This window comes from Diplotaxodon limnothrissa, linkage group LG18 (genome assembly GCF_057381915.1).
Source record: "Diplotaxodon limnothrissa isolate DT_005_m linkage group LG18, D_limnothrissa_male_GT1.1, whole genome shotgun sequence".
NCBI classification, from domain to species: Eukaryota; Metazoa; Chordata; class Actinopteri; order Cichliformes; family Cichlidae; genus Diplotaxodon; species Diplotaxodon limnothrissa.
In genome coordinates this window covers 943,817-960,310 of record NC_140613.1, presented here as the reverse complement: position 1 = coordinate 960,310, position 16,494 = coordinate 943,817, and the positions used below count along the sequence as shown (strand labels likewise).

General features: G+C 40.4%; 1 protein-coding gene across 1 annotated transcript; it reads left to right on the top strand.

Annotated features, from left to right (window-relative positions):
- Positions 1–1,219: 1,219 nt before the first annotated feature.
- Positions 1,220–15,191, top strand: LOC146612730 (uncharacterized). The gene is made up of 2 exons (XM_085377430.1): positions 1,220–1,420; positions 13,927–15,191. Exons 1-2 carry the CDS (start codon positions 1,249–1,251, stop codon positions 15,189–15,191), a joined length of 1,437 nt encoding a protein of 478 aa, XP_085233556.1. The 5' UTR covers positions 1,220–1,248.
- Positions 15,192–16,494: the final 1,303 nt, after the last annotated feature.

The window sequence follows — 16,494 nt, the reverse complement described above, 5'->3', positions numbered from 1 at the left end:
CTCTAGTGGATGTTGTGGAGTATTCTGTTGTCTTTGCTCCAAAGGTTTTTGTACAGAGTTTTGCTGTTTCCTGTCACTGTGGGCTGCAGAGCACAGTAGTACACAGCAGAGTCAGACAGCTGAAGCTTCTGGATCTTCAGAGGAACTGATCTGATGCTGGAATCCAGTGTGGATGAAAATCTGTCTCCAGCCTCGTTTTTCCCCTCACCAACTTTAAAGCGACTCAGGATGAATTTGGGGCTGTTGTTTCCATCCTGTTTGTACCAGTAGAGATAATGATTTGATGAGCTGGTGTTATACTGACAGCCAAGTGTCACTGTGCCTCCTGCAGCAGCAGTCTCTTCTCCTTTTGCTTGCAGCACGTTGTCTTTTTGTGCTCTGCATTCTGTAAAACACCAACAAACAGTATCAGTGTGCTGTTAAAGAATCACGTCAATGTTGATATCAAAGAAACAGAGTTGTGTTCATACCGAGGCACATAGCAGCCAGCAGCACTGAGATGAACAGAGGCGTCATATCTGCAGTGTAGAGTAACTGTGAGCTACAGCAAGTATAAAGAAGCTGTGATCTCTCTGTTTAGTCTTCATCAACACTAAGTTGGTGGATTAGAAGGAGGAGCCTGATCACAGTGACAGGACTCATTCACAGCCCTGTGTTATTCCCCCTGCTGACAGCTTCACACTCAGCACGTCTTTCTGCTGCTCTGCTTTGCTTGGAGATCTTGCAGCAGGAAGTCTATAAAGTGAAATCTATCCGTTGGTAGTTTGATCTACCTCTCCTTCAATGCACATGTTGAAGAGTCCCTGGATAAGACTGATGTTCACAGCTGTTCTTTCTGTCAGCTCCAACCTGTCTGATTGTTCTCCTCTGAGCTCTCTCATCACCAAACTAATGCTCACCGGTTTTAGTTTCACACAATGCAACAATGCTTATGGCAAAAGGATACTAAGTTTAATTTGAGCACTTTAATTTGTTTTTGATGGATCTGTTTTCTCTTCGCACTGTAGCCTTGCTGCTTAGAATCTGTTCATTTACTGCAACGGTGAGTTTAAAAATGTACACATAGGAACTAAAGGCAACACGTGTGCTCTGCCGGAAGCTCACCACGTGACACCAGGCGGAAGAAAACAAAGGAAAGGCGCTAATACCGTTAGCTTTCCACGTGTGTGTGCCTGAGCACAGGGACTGTTGTGTTGTTGTTGTGTGAGCTGAGTGTGTGAGCTGAGTGTGTGAGCTGCGGCAGCAACGATGCCTTCAGTTCAGTATCTGAGAGAGTTCATCAACGAGCGACTAACTGCTGCTGCTGAACAAATATTCTTGGAGTTTGAAAAAACGATCGTCCAGTACGAGGAAGAGATCGACCGTCAGCGCAGACTGCTGGATATCACCTGGAAACCCCAAATCAAGCTGCACAGGACAGGTGAGTGTCCCTCTGAAGGAGGATCCTGATCACAGCTCTGCGGGACGTTTCTGATTGTGAGGACTTTTTGGAGATGTGAGCTAACAAAGAGCAAAGAGAGGACAGGACTGCGCTGCGCTCCATGCAAACAGCAGGCGCTGAAATCAGCCTGGATTTCTCTCCTGATTATTTAGTGAAACAAAGTTAGGATTAGAAGATTTGTGAGTCTGGTTCAGAGGGGGGCCCATGTGCCGAAAAGCCCCCGGACGTGTCGTGGTTGCATTCCGACCTGGTCCGTTTCCTCCCCGCTCTGTCCCGCTTTTCCTTTCTATAGAATAGTTAATGTAATGCTTTGTAATCAGGCCGGATTTGAGCATTTATTCAACCTGAATTCATCAATGAATGAGTTTGTTTAGGCGGAATCATTTTAAACAGCTTCATGTTTCCTGTTAAGCTTTTTTTTTAAGTGAATTTTATTCATCAACAACAATATAAACAAATACGGCAACATTAGTTGTGCAATACATCTGTATATACACAAGGCTGAGCACAGTAGCGGTTTTAGATACGGGCGACACGGGCGGTTGCCCGGGGCGGTATCACGGGTATTGGCACAAAAAAAAAATTGCTGGTACTCATGCTGCCCGACGTCAGCCAGCGCATAGTGGGAATGTCACAGGCACCGATCGGTTTTCTATCGCCCATTTGCTGGGAGTAAGGGCGCCCCCCCGTTTGCGAGGTGCGCCCGCTGCTGGCGGCACAGGGAAGAGAGGGCGGGGCGGCGGGGGAGTCTCTGGCTGGAGCAGCATCTAATAACCAACTCGCAAAATCAAACAAAATAAAAACAAAGCAACAAACACGAAAACACCAGACATCTCCGCTACAGACAGTCCAGCATATAGAGACGAGACGACGAGGCTCCAGTTACAGCAGTGCAAGTAAACAAACAATATATATAAGAAAATAAATATACACTTTAGGACTCGGGGTAAAGGATCAATAACAATTTCAAATTTACAGTTTGATGATTTAAAGTCTCCACACAACCCGTCGAAAGGGGAGGGGCCTGCTGCTTCCAAATAGAGCGTATTTCATTCATAATGATGTAAATCCAAGCTCATTATGGATTCATGATCTGAATCCTGGGTTGTGACAAAGTGAATCTGTGAACTAAGGTGTAGGTCTGTTAGATCATGTTGTGGTGATCCTCGAGTTGAGGGATTTGTGTTCATACTGGAGTGCAAAATTAAAACCAAGATGGACAAGAAAAGTTCAAAGCCATCAGGTGCTCAGTTTAGAAAAAAGAGAAAAGAAGAGGAGGAGAAACGAGCAAAGATGCAGGTAAGCAGATGTGTGATTGGATAATGGCAGGTCATCCTGAAACTATCAGAATACTTTATTAATCCCTAAGGAAATTATGTGGGTTACAGTTGCTCCAAGAAGAAATGGTAAAAATATTAACAGTAACAGACTAAACTCCAAACAATACATTATGTTACAGATTTTAATATTAATCAGTCATTGTTAATTGTTGATTTGTCCTGTTCTCATTGTATGATGAATTATGATGGCCGTTTGGTAGCTGTTTGCATACAATGCATACTCTCTCTCTTCGTGTGTGTGTGTGTGTGTGTGTGTGTGTGTGTGTGTACAACAGTTTTATGTTAATGTACAATCCTTAATGTTTTGTCTGTGTGTGTGTGGGGGGGGGATTAAATGATTTTTAGGATGGAAAATATGTTATACAGAAAAAAGAATATATCGCAATATTTATCGTTACCGCACATGCTTCTAATTATACCGTGATATGGATCGTGGGTCATATCGCCCAGCCCTAGTTAGTCGCCAAACCAACACCAACTACATTTTTAAATCTTAATATACAATGAGTAACAGTAGGGTGGACATTAGGTAAGGCTGCACTTTTAGCAGCGATCTCTTATAGAAAACCTTTCTGCACATATATAAAAAAGGTCAGCAGCTCCAAACCGTAGTGAAGGGAGTCCTGGCTAATATGTCGGGTTCCTTGTTGGGCTCATAGCCGAAAACTAGCTTTAATATGTTGTCTGGGTCGACTTTGCTAGCGAGAGACAGAGAGAGGCATTGAAAGGCTGCTCCAACAAAACTTATTGTTTTGGAGGAAAACACGAACACAGTGTACAGTCAAGTCCTAATAGCTTACTTTCAACTGGGCTTGTCAGGCTCTCTTTTTGGCTGCAGTGGTTATTATTATATTTGCATGCTTCCAACTCCCGTTTCTGCTCGGTGACAACTCGTCAACTCTTTTCCCCTCTCCCTTTTCTCCCTCCCTCACGCTCACAGACATGGTGGCTGTAGCTCAGGAGGTAGAGGTGGTCACCTACTGATCGGGAGGTTGGTGGTTTGATCCCTGGCTCTTCCAGTCTGCATGTCAAGATACTAACCCTGGAGTATGAATGTGTGTGAATGTCGTTAGTAAGCACTATGTATAGATAAAGTGCTTGTGAGAATGGGTGTGATTGGGTGAATGAGGCATGTTGTATAGAGCGCTTTGAGTACTCCGTGAGAGTACAAAAACGCTATATAAGAATCAGACCATTTACATAACTGGTATGGCAGTCCATTCTCCCTGCAGCACAGACTACACTGCCCATGAGGCTATATTCTTTAGGATTATGCCTGTAACACTCCAACTATTGCCTTCATATTAAATAATTTTTTGAATAATAATTAAAAAAAATATTTTAAATTATTAAAAAATATTTCTTCACTTCATGGGCTGCAAGATTGAGACACAGGCATTAGAGCCTCTTAATGCGGGTTTTGTTTGGGTTTCCACCGATGTGGAATTACCAAAAATAGAGAGGGCATAGCCTAACGTGAAACAGGAAAAGACTGCAGTGTAATCCATTTATTTCAACAAAGTAACTGTATTCTGAATAACTTTTTAAAAATGGTGACTGTAACAGAATATAGTCACTCAAATTTTGTATTTGAAATACACAATGCCAGTACATGTATTCCGTTACTCCCCAACACTGATTATCTGACTTACTGTGGCTTTTAAAGTAATGATTAAGTTAGCGCAGACCTGTGGTACAAAGCTTACAAGTAGAGAGGTTTACCATATTTACCGCCAAGTCTTGTCCCATGGAGGTGTTCCGTGGAGGACCCAACTCCATGGGACAAGACTCAACGGTCAATCTGCATCTAAAGGACAAAGGTCACTCTTTCAGGGATACCAATGTACTCATATTGGACAGAGAAGATTAATGGTTTGAATGAGTAAAAGAAGCCATTTATATCCACTGTGCACGACCATCTTTGAACAGAGAAGGTGATTTACGACACTGTGCCATCTATAATCCAGTTTTGAGATCCCTTCCCAGACGCCTAAACTCCCACTCACATCCTGGGCCATCTGACCTCAGGACATCACATGATAAGGTAGACCTACATCCGTTTTTACACCTTGGCTCATGTGATTAGGTAGAGGATCATTAGGGGGTCCACTGTCCCTCTCAGGGAGGAGGGGGGCACTCCCACAGGGCTGAAATCTGGGACTCCCCACCACTTGACCCTAGAACTGAAGAAGCTTCTCAGATGAGAGGTGAAACGTCTTCAAGCAACTTAAAGGAGTCCTGACACTTTTTTCCATGCTCCTTAGACCACTGAGGCAGTTAAATAACTCCTTGGTGGCAGAGCCCCTAGGGTGGATGAGGTCCACCCCAGGGGCTTTAATGCTTCAATCTTAAATATGATCAACCTATCTCTAATAATCAGCTATGTAGCACAGGCCTTCAAGCTGGCTGTAGTTAAACCTTTACTCAAAAAGCATCTCTAGACCCAGCAGTCTTAGCTAGTTATAGGCCAATCTCCAACCTTCCTTTCATATCAAACATCCTTGAAAGAGTAGTTGTCAAACAGCTAACAGATCATCTGCAGAGGTTTATTTGAAGAGTTTCAGTCAGGTTTCAGAGCTCATCACAGCACAGAAACAGCTTTAGTGAAGGTTACAAATGATCTTGAATTGAATTGAATTGAAATTTATTTCAGTCAACAACAACAACAGATTATAATTTTACATAAAAGTACTCAAACAGAAACCGAAAAAGGAATAGGCTGAAGCCTTATGGCTTATACTTATCCTATCCCTTACCCCCATAGAAATAATCAAATCCATAACCAAGAAAATAAATAGCATTGATAAATAAGTTGTATAACAGTTTGAAAAGAAATCAATGATAAATCAAGAAATTAAATCAACACAAAAAAAATTTAACAAACCAAATTTCTATAACCTTGTATAATACTAAGTTTTTAAAAGCTTCCTGAAGAATGACAAAGAAAAACACATCTTCAGTTCATCATTAAGTCCATTCCATAATTTCACTCCCAAAACTGACACACATCTATACTTAACATTGGTTCTCACTTTAGGCATTTCAAACTTATAAGACCCCCTCAAATCATATTTTCCATCTCTTAGTTGAAACATACTTAAAATACAAATTGGAACATTCTTTTTCATGACACGATATATCATTTCTAAAGTTTTAGAATATATAATGTCCATGAATTTTAACATAGATGATCCTACAAAAAACTGGTTGGTGGACTCCCTATATCCAACTTTATTTATTATTCTAATAGCTCTTTTTTGCAATTTAAATATTGAATCCAAATATGTTTTGTATGTGTTCCCCTAAATTTCTGCACAGTAGGTCATATAAGGCAAACAAAGGGAAGTATACAATAAATAAAGGCAGTTCTTATTCAAAAAATCTCTTGTTTTATAAAGAATAGAAATAGACATGGATAATTTTCGTTTCACATGTTCTATGTGGGGCTTCCAACAAAGTTTATCATCAATAATTACTCCTAAAAATTTTGTCTCATATACTCTTTCAATTTCAACATTATTTAAATTCAATTCTACTTTAACATTACTTTTACTACCTCCAAATAACATAAATTTTGTTTTACTTTCATTCAATGATAGTTTATTAAATACAAACCATCTATTTAACTTCATGAGTTCTGTTTCTACTGTTTTCAGTAATTTCTTTATGTCTTTTCCTGAGCAAAATAAGTTTGTATCATCAGCAAACATCACATATTTTAAAGTATCACTGGCTGTACAAATATCATTTATATAAAGTAAAAATAACTTAGGTCCCAAAACAGATCCTTGCGGAACTCCACAAGTTACTTTTCTAAGTTTAGATTTCATGTTATTAATACTCACATATTGGAACCTATTATTCAAGTAACTATTTAACCAAAATTGTACAACACCTCTTAAACCATACCTTTCACACTTCTGTAAAAGTAAAGAATGATCTATCGTATCAAAGGCTTTACGTAAATCAATGAACACACCTATTCCAAACTGTTTTTCATCCACAGCCGTTGCAATATTTTCAATAAATTCCATCACAGCTAGAGATGTTGAGCGATTTCTTCTGAACCCATACTGATGATCATTCAATAAATCATATTTATCAATAAAAGAATCTAGTTTGTTTGCAAATAGTTTTTCAAGAATCTTTGAAAACTGAGGCAGTAAAGATACCGGTCTATAGTTTGACACAATCTGTTTATCACCAGTTTTATATAGTGGGATCACTTTGGCAATTTTCATTTTATCTGGAAAAATTCCAGTTTGAAATGATTTGTTACAAATATATGTTAACGGCTGAAGGACACTATGAAGAACTTCTTTAATTAGTGACATGTCAAGTTCATCACAATCCGTGGATTTTTTACTCTTGAATTTACTCACCACTTCTACAATGTCACTCTCACAGACTCCACCAAGAAACATTGAGTTACATTTACAAGAAGTAGAATCTACTTCATCATTTCCTCCTGGTACAGAAATCTCTTTTGCCAAGTTGGGACCTACATTAACAAAGTAATCATTAAATTCATTAACTATGCTCTCAGTATTCTCAATCACTACGTTACCTCTTGTTACAATATGTGTTGGAGAACATGTATTATGTTGATTTTTTATTATCCTATTTAATACACTCCAGGTAGCCTTAATATTACTTTTATGTTTTTGAAGCAGCTGTTCATAATATCTTTTCTTTTCATATCGCATAATAGATGTTAATTTATTTCGATATTTCTTATATTTGTCTTCATTTTCCTTTGTTCTATGTGTCAAAAAAAATCCTGTATAACCTATTTTTCTTTTTACAGGCTCTTTCCAGACCTTGTGTAAACCATGGTTTTTTCTTTTTATAATTTTTAGAAAACTTTTTAATTGGACAATGGCTGTCATAGATTGACAAAAATATATCCAAAAACGCATTGTAAGCATCATTAGTGTCTTCCACATAAACATTTTGCCAGTCATAATTTTCTAAGTCTGTTTTAAAAGCCGTAATTTGTTCTGGTGTTTTTATTCTACCACTGTAATCCATTTTCTTTTCCTCTTGAAAATGAAGTTGATTGTTGTAAATGGTAAATGGCCTGTATTTATATAGCGCTTTACTAGTCCCTAAGGACCCCAAAGCGCTTTACATATCCAGTCATCCACCCATTCACACACACATTCACACACTGGTGATGGCAAGCTACATTGTAGCCACAGCCACCCTGGGGCGCACTGATAGAGGCGAGGCTGCCGGACACTGGCGCCACCGGGCCCTCTGACCACCACCAGTAGGCAACGGGTGAAGTGTCTCGCCCAAGGACACAACGACCGAGACTGTCCGAGCCGGGGCTCGAACCGGCAACCTTCCGATTACAAGGCGAACTCCCAACTCTTGAGCCACAATCGCCAATGATTGTTCATTTCAAACACTGAAAAGACTTATCTTCTTATGGCCTCTGACAGTGGACTCATCTCTGTGCTTGTCCTGCTAGACCTTAGTGCAGCGTTCGATACTGTCGACCATAATATCCTATTAGAGCGATTAGAACATGCTGTAGGTATTACAGGTACTGCACTGCAGTGGTTTGTATCATATCTATCTAATAGACTCCAGTTTGTGCATGTAAATGGAGAGTCCTCTTCACACACTGAGGTTAATTATGGAGTTCCACAGGGTTCAGTGCTAGGACCAATTCTGTTTACATTATACATGCTTCCCTTAGGCAGCATCATTAGAAGACATAGCATACATTTACACTGCTATGCCGATGACACCCAGCTCTATCTGTCCATGAAGCCAGATAACACACACCAATGAGTTAAACTGCAGGAATGTCTTAAAGACATAAAGACCTGGATGGCCGCTAACTTTCTGCTTCTTAATTCAGATCAAACTGAGGTTATTGTACTCGGCCCTGAAAAGCCTAGAAATATGGTATCTAACCAGATTCTTACTCTGGATGGCATTACCTTGGCCTCCAGTAACACTGTGAGGAACCTTGGAGTCATTTTTGACCAGGACATGTCCTTCAAAGCACATATTAAACAAATATGTAAGACTGCTTTCTTCCATTTGTGCAACATCTCTAAAGTTAGAAATATCCTGTCTCAGAGTGACGCTGAAAAACTAGTTCATGCATTTATTACTTCCAGGCTGGACTACTGTAATTCATTATTATCAGGAAGTCCTAAAAACTCCCTGAAAAGCCTTCAGTTAATCCAAAATGCTGCAGCAAGAGTCCTGACAGGGACTAGAAAGAGAGAGCATATTTCTCCTGTATTGGCTTCCCTTCATTGGCTTCCTGTTAAATCCAGAATTCAAAATCCTGCTCCTCACATACAAGGTCTTAAATAATCAGGCCCCATCTTATCTTAATGACCTTGTAGTACCATATCACCCTATTAGAGCACTTCGCTCTCACACTGCAGGCCTACTTGTTGTGCCTAGAGTATTTAAAAGTAGAATGGGAGGGAGAGCCTTCAGTTCTCAGGCCCCTCTTCTGTGGAACCAGCCTCCAGTTTGGATTCAGGAGACAGACACTATCTCTACTTTTAAGATTAGGCTTCAAACTTTCCTTTTTGCTAAAGCATATGGGGCAGGGATAGCTCAGTAGGTAAAGTGGTCGCCCCATGATCGGAAGGTCGGCGGTTCGAATCCACTTAACGGCTACCCTGAGGTACCCCTGAGCAAGGTACCGTCCCTACACACTGCTCCCCGGGCGCCTGCTTAGTGGGCTGCCCACTGCTTCACTGAGTGAATGGGTCAAATGCAGAGAAAAACAAGTAATTTCCCCATGGGGATCAATAAAGTATCCATTATTATTATTATTATTATATAGTTAGGGCTGGACCAGGTGACCCTGAATCTGCCCTTAGTTATGCTGCAATAGACTTAGGCTGCCGGGGGATTCCCATGATGCATTGAGTTTTTCCTTTCCAGTCATCTTTCTCACTCACTATGTGTTAACAGACCTCTGTGCATTGAATCATATCTGTTATTAATCTCTGTCTCTCTTCCACAGCATGTCTTTATCCTGTCTTCCTTCTCTCACCCCAACCAATCACAGCAGATGGCCGCCCCTCCCTGAGCCTGGTTCTGCCGGAGGTTTCTTCCTGTTAAAAGGGAGTTTTTCCTTCCCACTGTTGCCAAAGTGCTTGCTCATAGGGGGTCATATGATTGTTGGGTTTTTCTCTGTATCTATTATTGTACGATCTACTGTACATCTTTAAGAAGGGGGACCGGAGGGTGTGTTCCAACTGTAGGGAAATCGCACTCCTCGGCCTCCATGGGAAGGTCTATGCCAGGTTGCTGGAAAGGAGAGTCCATCCGTTAGTCAAACCTTGAGTACAGGAGGAACAATGCTGTTTTCATCCTAGTCGTGGAACACTGTATAGATCCTTCTCAATGATACTTGAGGGTGCATGGGAGTTTGCCCAACCAGTCTACGTGTGTTTTGGTGATTTGGAGAGAGATTCCCAGGGTCTTCTGTGGGGGTGCTCCGGGAATATGGGGTGACTGGCTGGCAATAAGTCGGACTCGTTCCTGGTGGGTGATGGGCTCCGGCAGGGCTGCCCTTTGTTCGTTATTATATCCCCCCCAAAAAAATCAAAATGTATTTCTATAGCACATAAAAATACAACAAAGTTGACCAAAGTGTTTCACAGTCGGTCAGAGCAATACCATAAGACAGAATTTAAAAAAAGAAACAGTTTAAAGGAGGGCAGGAAACAATATGACAATTGTTTGAAACAAAAACTGGCCACGAAATAACATACTAGTTTAAATCAAAAGCGACACTAAAATAATAAGTTTTAAGACACAATTTAAAAGACTGGATGGACTCGGAGGAACGAATATAAGGAGGGAGGTTATTCTAGAGTCTGGGAGCTACGACAGCAAAGGCCCGATCACCTCTGGACTTCAGACAAGACCTTGGTTGCATCAGGAGCATTTGATTGGAAGATCTAAGTGCCTTATTAGGGATATACAAATGAACGAGTTCACATAGATAGCTGGGATCCAAATTATTTAAAATTTTAAAGGTAAGCAAAAGAATTTTGAAATTGATACAATAATCAACAAGGAGCCCATGTAGGTTGGCTAAAACTGGTGTGATGTGGACATAATTTCTAGTACCAGTTAAGAGACACGCAGCTGCGTTTTGAACTAACTGGAGCCGGTGAATAGAGAAAAATAGAAGGCCCAAGTAGAGAGAGTTACAGTAGTCTAATTTGGAAGTGATAAAAGCGTGAATGAGCTTTTCAAGGACCTTCAAAGTGAGGTATAGTTTAGCTTTAGATGTCTGACGCAGGTGGTAGAAACTTTTTTTTTTCCCACAGGAGAGATCTGTTTCTTGAGTTTAAAAGAGCTGCCCAGGAAAACACCAAGGTTTCTAACAGTGGGTGAGAGATGGCTAGCAAGGAGCCCTAAGGCATCAGTTAGTTGTTCCAGCGGGGTGTGACTATCAAAAACTATAACTTCTGTCTTATCCTCGTTCAGTGTGAGCGAGCTACATGATAACCAAGTTTTGGCCTCATTTAGACAGTCAAATAGGGGTTGCAAGGAAGTAGAGACATCCGATGTCAAAGGGAAATAAAATTGTATGTCGTCGGCGTAGCAGTGAAAGGAAGTGTAATCCCAACGGCAGCATGTGTTCTTTTTCTTTATAATGGGTTGCACGACAGCGTGCTTAAATACTGACGGTACACAACCTGATGACAGTGATATATTCAGTAACAGTTGGATACAGGGACCAACAGTGGGCAAAGCTTCCTTAAGAAAACGAGAGGGAAGGATATCATGGGGGGAATTCGAGATTTTGAGATGATCAATTATAGCTGTTAAATCAGAATCAGACAGTGGCTGGAACTGTTGAAAGACAGTCAAGCATTCAGGGACTGGAACAGGGTCAGAAACTAACAATGATGGAGATGAGAGAGATGCCCTCAGAACTGAAATTTTGCCAGTGAAATATTTAAAAATTTATTACAAAGTACAGGGGAGGCATCCCTATAAGTAAAGGGGCAAGGGTTTATCAAGAAATTAAAAATACTAAAAAGGGCTTGGGGATTATGGCAGTTAGACCTAATAATACCAGAGAAGAAGGTAGATTTGGCAGCATGTCCAGCGAGACATGGAGTTTATCTTTTTTCCATTTTTGCTCAGTGTGCCGGCATTCACACCTAAGGGCGCGGGTAGTGTCATTAAGCCAGGGTTGGCGTAACAATTCGGCACTTTATGTCCTCAGAGGTGCCACCGAATTAAGAATGTCGGCACATCTAGTATTAAAAAGGTTGGTAAGTTCCTCCGCTGATAAATCCGCAATACCATTAACATCAAAAAGAGGGGAATCAAAAAAAGCAGCAGTGAAATGAGCAATTGACTGAAAGCTCATCTAGCGTGTTTGCCGTAGAGAACCATCACTATACAAATCAACATTGTTAATAACAGTATTAAACAAAATGGTCCGAAATCCTGAGGTTCTCCCAATTTAAAGCGATCACCAATCGGAGAAAAGAAAAGGATAATGTTTAATCGTTTCCCATACAACTTTATCCGTGATGTCTGTGATGCAGATATCCAAACCATTTGACAGTACCAAGTTGAGTGTGTGACCTTTTGTGTGAGTTGGATCACTTACCCACTGGGTGAGATTAAACGAATTAATAAGAGTAAGGAAGTCTTTGACTAGTGAGTCGTCTTTGCAACAAACATGAATGTTAAAATCCCCAACAATTAAAATACGATCATAGCGTAAGACAACACTCCCCAGTAAGTCAGCAAATTCAGAAATAAAATCCTTAACAAATTTCGGGGGGCAATACACCAAAGCACAAAGAAATGAAGGGATGTGGTTCAGTTCCAATAACTGCACCTCGAAGCTGGGGTACAGAACAGATGACAGCTGCCGACATCGAAATTTGTTTTTAAAAACTGAAGCTAGCCCTCCACCTCTGCCAATGGTTCGGGGTGAGCTCAGAACAGTGAAATTGGGTGGAAGCAGTTCTGAGAATGAAACTTGGCTTCACCAGGGCGAAGCCAAGTATCAGTCAAGAATAACAAGTCAAGTCCGGATGAGCGAATAAAATCATTTAAGACAAAAGTCTTATTAGCCAGTGACCTCATGTTTAACAAGGCCATCTGAAGAGTGGTCACACTGTTGCTGGTGCTCCCCCACCCCAGGGGTGGACAGGATTTCTAGGCTTAGCCAAGTGGCAGAAGGCTTTCACTTGGGTGGGCTCAGAACCTCATCTATGCTTTTTGCGGATGATGTGGTTCTGTTGGCTTCATTGGGTGATGGCCTTCAGCTCACTTTGGAACGCTTCACAGCTGAGTGTGAAGCGGTGGGAATGAGAATCAGCACCTCCAAATCTGAGGCCATGGTCCTCAGCTGGAAAAGGGTAGAGTGCCCAATCTGGGTAGAAGATTAGTTCTTGCCTCAAGTGGAGGAGTTTAACTATCTCGTGGTCTTGTTCACGATTGAAGGGAAAAGGGTGCAGGAGATCAACAGATGGGATTGGTGCTGTGGCCACAGTAATGTGGACGCTGTACCGCTCTGTTGTGGTGAAGAAAGAGCTGACTGTAAACGCGAAGCTCTAAATTTACTGATCAATCTATATCCCTACCCTCACCTATGGTCACGAGCTGTGGGTAGTGACTGAAAGAAAATGATTGTGGATACAAGCGGCGGAAATGAGCTTCCTCCAATGGGTTGCTAGCCTTTCCCTTAGAGAGAGGATGAGATGGTAAAATGTTCTAAAAGAAAGAAAACAAGGATTGACCAAATAATGTTTTGTATTTTGGTAGTTAGCAGTGTCCATATTCTGCTCTTCTACTGCGACTCCTGCGCTGCTGACTTTTGAAATCATTCTGCTCACTAACTGGCTCAACATTGGCTCAACAGTGCATGGACTGGACAGCCTAACAGGCTAGCTACAGTGCTAAAGAGAAACCTGGAATTGTTGTCATTTTATTCTAAGGTAAATAAAAAGATGTACTAGCTTCATGGAGTGCTTTTTTTTTTTAAAGACATCAGCTTGTAGTTTAATGATGGTTTACCCTTATTGCTGTTCTTTAGTTTATTTAAAAGTAAATTTGCTTCTGTTTTTCTGGTATAACATCATATCACTTTCTTTGCGATGTCTCCTTTTGTCCCTCCAGATGTCTTACAGCAACATGTTCCTAAGAAGGAGGTGGTACCGACTGAGCAGCAGCTCTGTAATCAGGATAACAACTCCAGTCTGAAACACGGGAAACCAGAATCTCCACAGATTAAGGAGGAACCGGAGGAACTCTGCAGCAGTCAGGAGGGAGAGCAGCTTATACTGAAGGAGGAGACGGATACCTTTATGGTGACCGCTACTTGCGACAAAAGTGACCAAACCGAAACAGGTGGGCAGCAGCTCCTGTTTCTAAGCTCTGCTGTAGCTGAGAACCAAGATCAGGGACGAAGCGAGAAACTTGATTTACAATCAATTCGATTTACGAACAAAAGTCACAAGAATAAAGAAGACCCGACAACATCAGGGAGTAGGTGTAACTCTGATAAAAGTACAAAGTATCTAAAATGTGATGTTTGTGGAAAAGTATTCCGATATAATTATGAAATGACAAGACATTATAGAATCCACACAGGCGAGAAACCGTATTCATGCACTATTTGTGGCAAAGGTTTCGTATGTACTGGCTCTTTAGCAAAGCACAGAAGAGCTCACACAGGTGAGAAGCCTTATTCTTGTATAACATGTGGGAAAAAGTTTGCTTATAACAGTGATTTACTGAGACACCTGAAGACGCACACTGGTGAGAAACCATATCATTGTAAAAGATGTGGGAAAATGTTTCTATATAATAGTAATTTACTGAAACACATGCGGACTCACACAGGTGAGAAACCATATGGATGTAAAACATGTGGGAAAATGTTTGCTTATAATGGTGATTTACTGAAGCACACAAGAGCTCATACAGGTGAAAAGCCATATCATTGTAAAACATGTGGGAAAATGTTCGGATACAGTAGTTCTCTGTTAAAACACATGGGAATTCACACAGGTGTGAAACCACATCATTGTAAAACATGTGGGAAAATGTTTGCTTCTAATAGTGATTTAGTGAAACACACGAGGATGCACACTGGTGAGAGACCATATCATTGTAAAACTTGTGGGAAAGTATTTGCATATAGTAGTTCCTTATTGAAACACATGAGAATGCATACAGGTGTTAAACCATATCATTGTAAAACTTGTGGGAAATCGTTCACCCGTAACTCTATTTTGACAGAACACACAAGAACACACACAGGTGAGAAACCGTATGAATGTAAAACATGTGGGAAAATGTTTAACTCTAGAACTCATTTGTTGCGCCACATGAAAACTCACGCTAAGCGGTGCACTATCGATACAAGATTATTGGCTTAGTGAGCTGCTTTGAGCTAAAAGTCAGAGGTTTGTGTCACAAAAGTTACTTTTTTAAAATCTGGTTTTAATTACCCTGTTCAGCTATGAATAATTGAAAGAGGTATGAATATAAATACTGATTTAAAGATTATGGTAACTTACACTGAACACATAAGCTGTTAAAGAGCAGGTAAAGTTGAGAGGTTTAACTGGAATGTGCATATATTCATATATATATTCAAGTATGCAGAAAACGTGGAAATGTTGTACTTGATTCTCTGCTGAATCTGCTGCTAAATCTGTTACACTAATTTAATTGTAGCTATTAGAAGATGGATCACAAAAAACAAAACAATTACTTTAGTTTGCAACAAAGTAAAGCAAATATTTTCTTGGGCTTTGGAACTATAAGCTTTAACATTTAAATGGGTCCAGTTTAAAGTATCAGAGCTCTAGTGAGAGCCGAGTGCACACTCTTGTCATATTTTCAGCAAGTGTTTTATTGGTATATTTTCTTTATGTTTTCTATAATTTTTTAATCATTTTATCGACATCTGATAATGTCTGTTTATTCTGACTGAGATTTTAGTTTTGTTAATTCAGTTTATATAAAGGAAGCCTGGTGTGTTGATCTTCATTGATAGTATATGCTTCTTTTTTTTTCTAAAGGGGGGTGCTCTGTATCGCAAAACTGAAATCTAGGAGCTGTTTCTATGTTTTTCCATCTAAATCTTAAACATGATGCTGTCCACTGTGGTGATGATGTGGTTGACAGTCTATCAGAGAGTAAACCAGTTACACTCTCACCTGTGGTAAATATAATCACTGTTTAGAACAACATTCATGTCTTTGGACTGTGGGAGGAAGCTGGAGTACCCAGAGAGAACATGCAGACTCCACACAGGGAGGCCTGAGCCCACCAGGACCTTCTTACTGTGATGGGACGGTGCAAGCCACTGCGACAACGTGCTGCTGGTTTCTTTTTGAATAAATAGAAGATCTTTGTTTTGTTTTAATTGGGGTGGTCTTTTGTATTCATATGTTTTGTTTATTTAGCTCATTTAGTGCATTTATATTAATTTACTGTTAATTTTAAGTTGTTTAAGAATCTAGACTTGCTGTGAGAACCTCAGGTTCAAAGATAGATAGGTGTAAGCGTAACATTTTCATTTCTTGTTCTGCACGCATTAAATAAAGCACTAAACCTGTAGTTAAACTCTCCTGTACTCATTGTATATGACCAAAAGGTTTCTTAAATGTCTGCCTTCAGTAAATACAGATTTTTTTCTGTCTAAATCAGGTCTTTATTTGAGGCTTCTAAGCA

Excerpts from the sequence above, each read along its gene's own strand:
- LOC146612730 (XM_085377430.1), top strand. The coding sequence starts at position 1,249 with ATGCCTTCAGTTCAGTATCTGAGAGAGTTCATCAACGAGCGACTAACT. Across the intron at positions 1,421-13,926 it reads AATCAAGCTGCACAGGACAG|ATGTCTTACAGCAACATGTT; the intron begins GTGAGTGTCCCT and ends TTGTCCCTCCAG.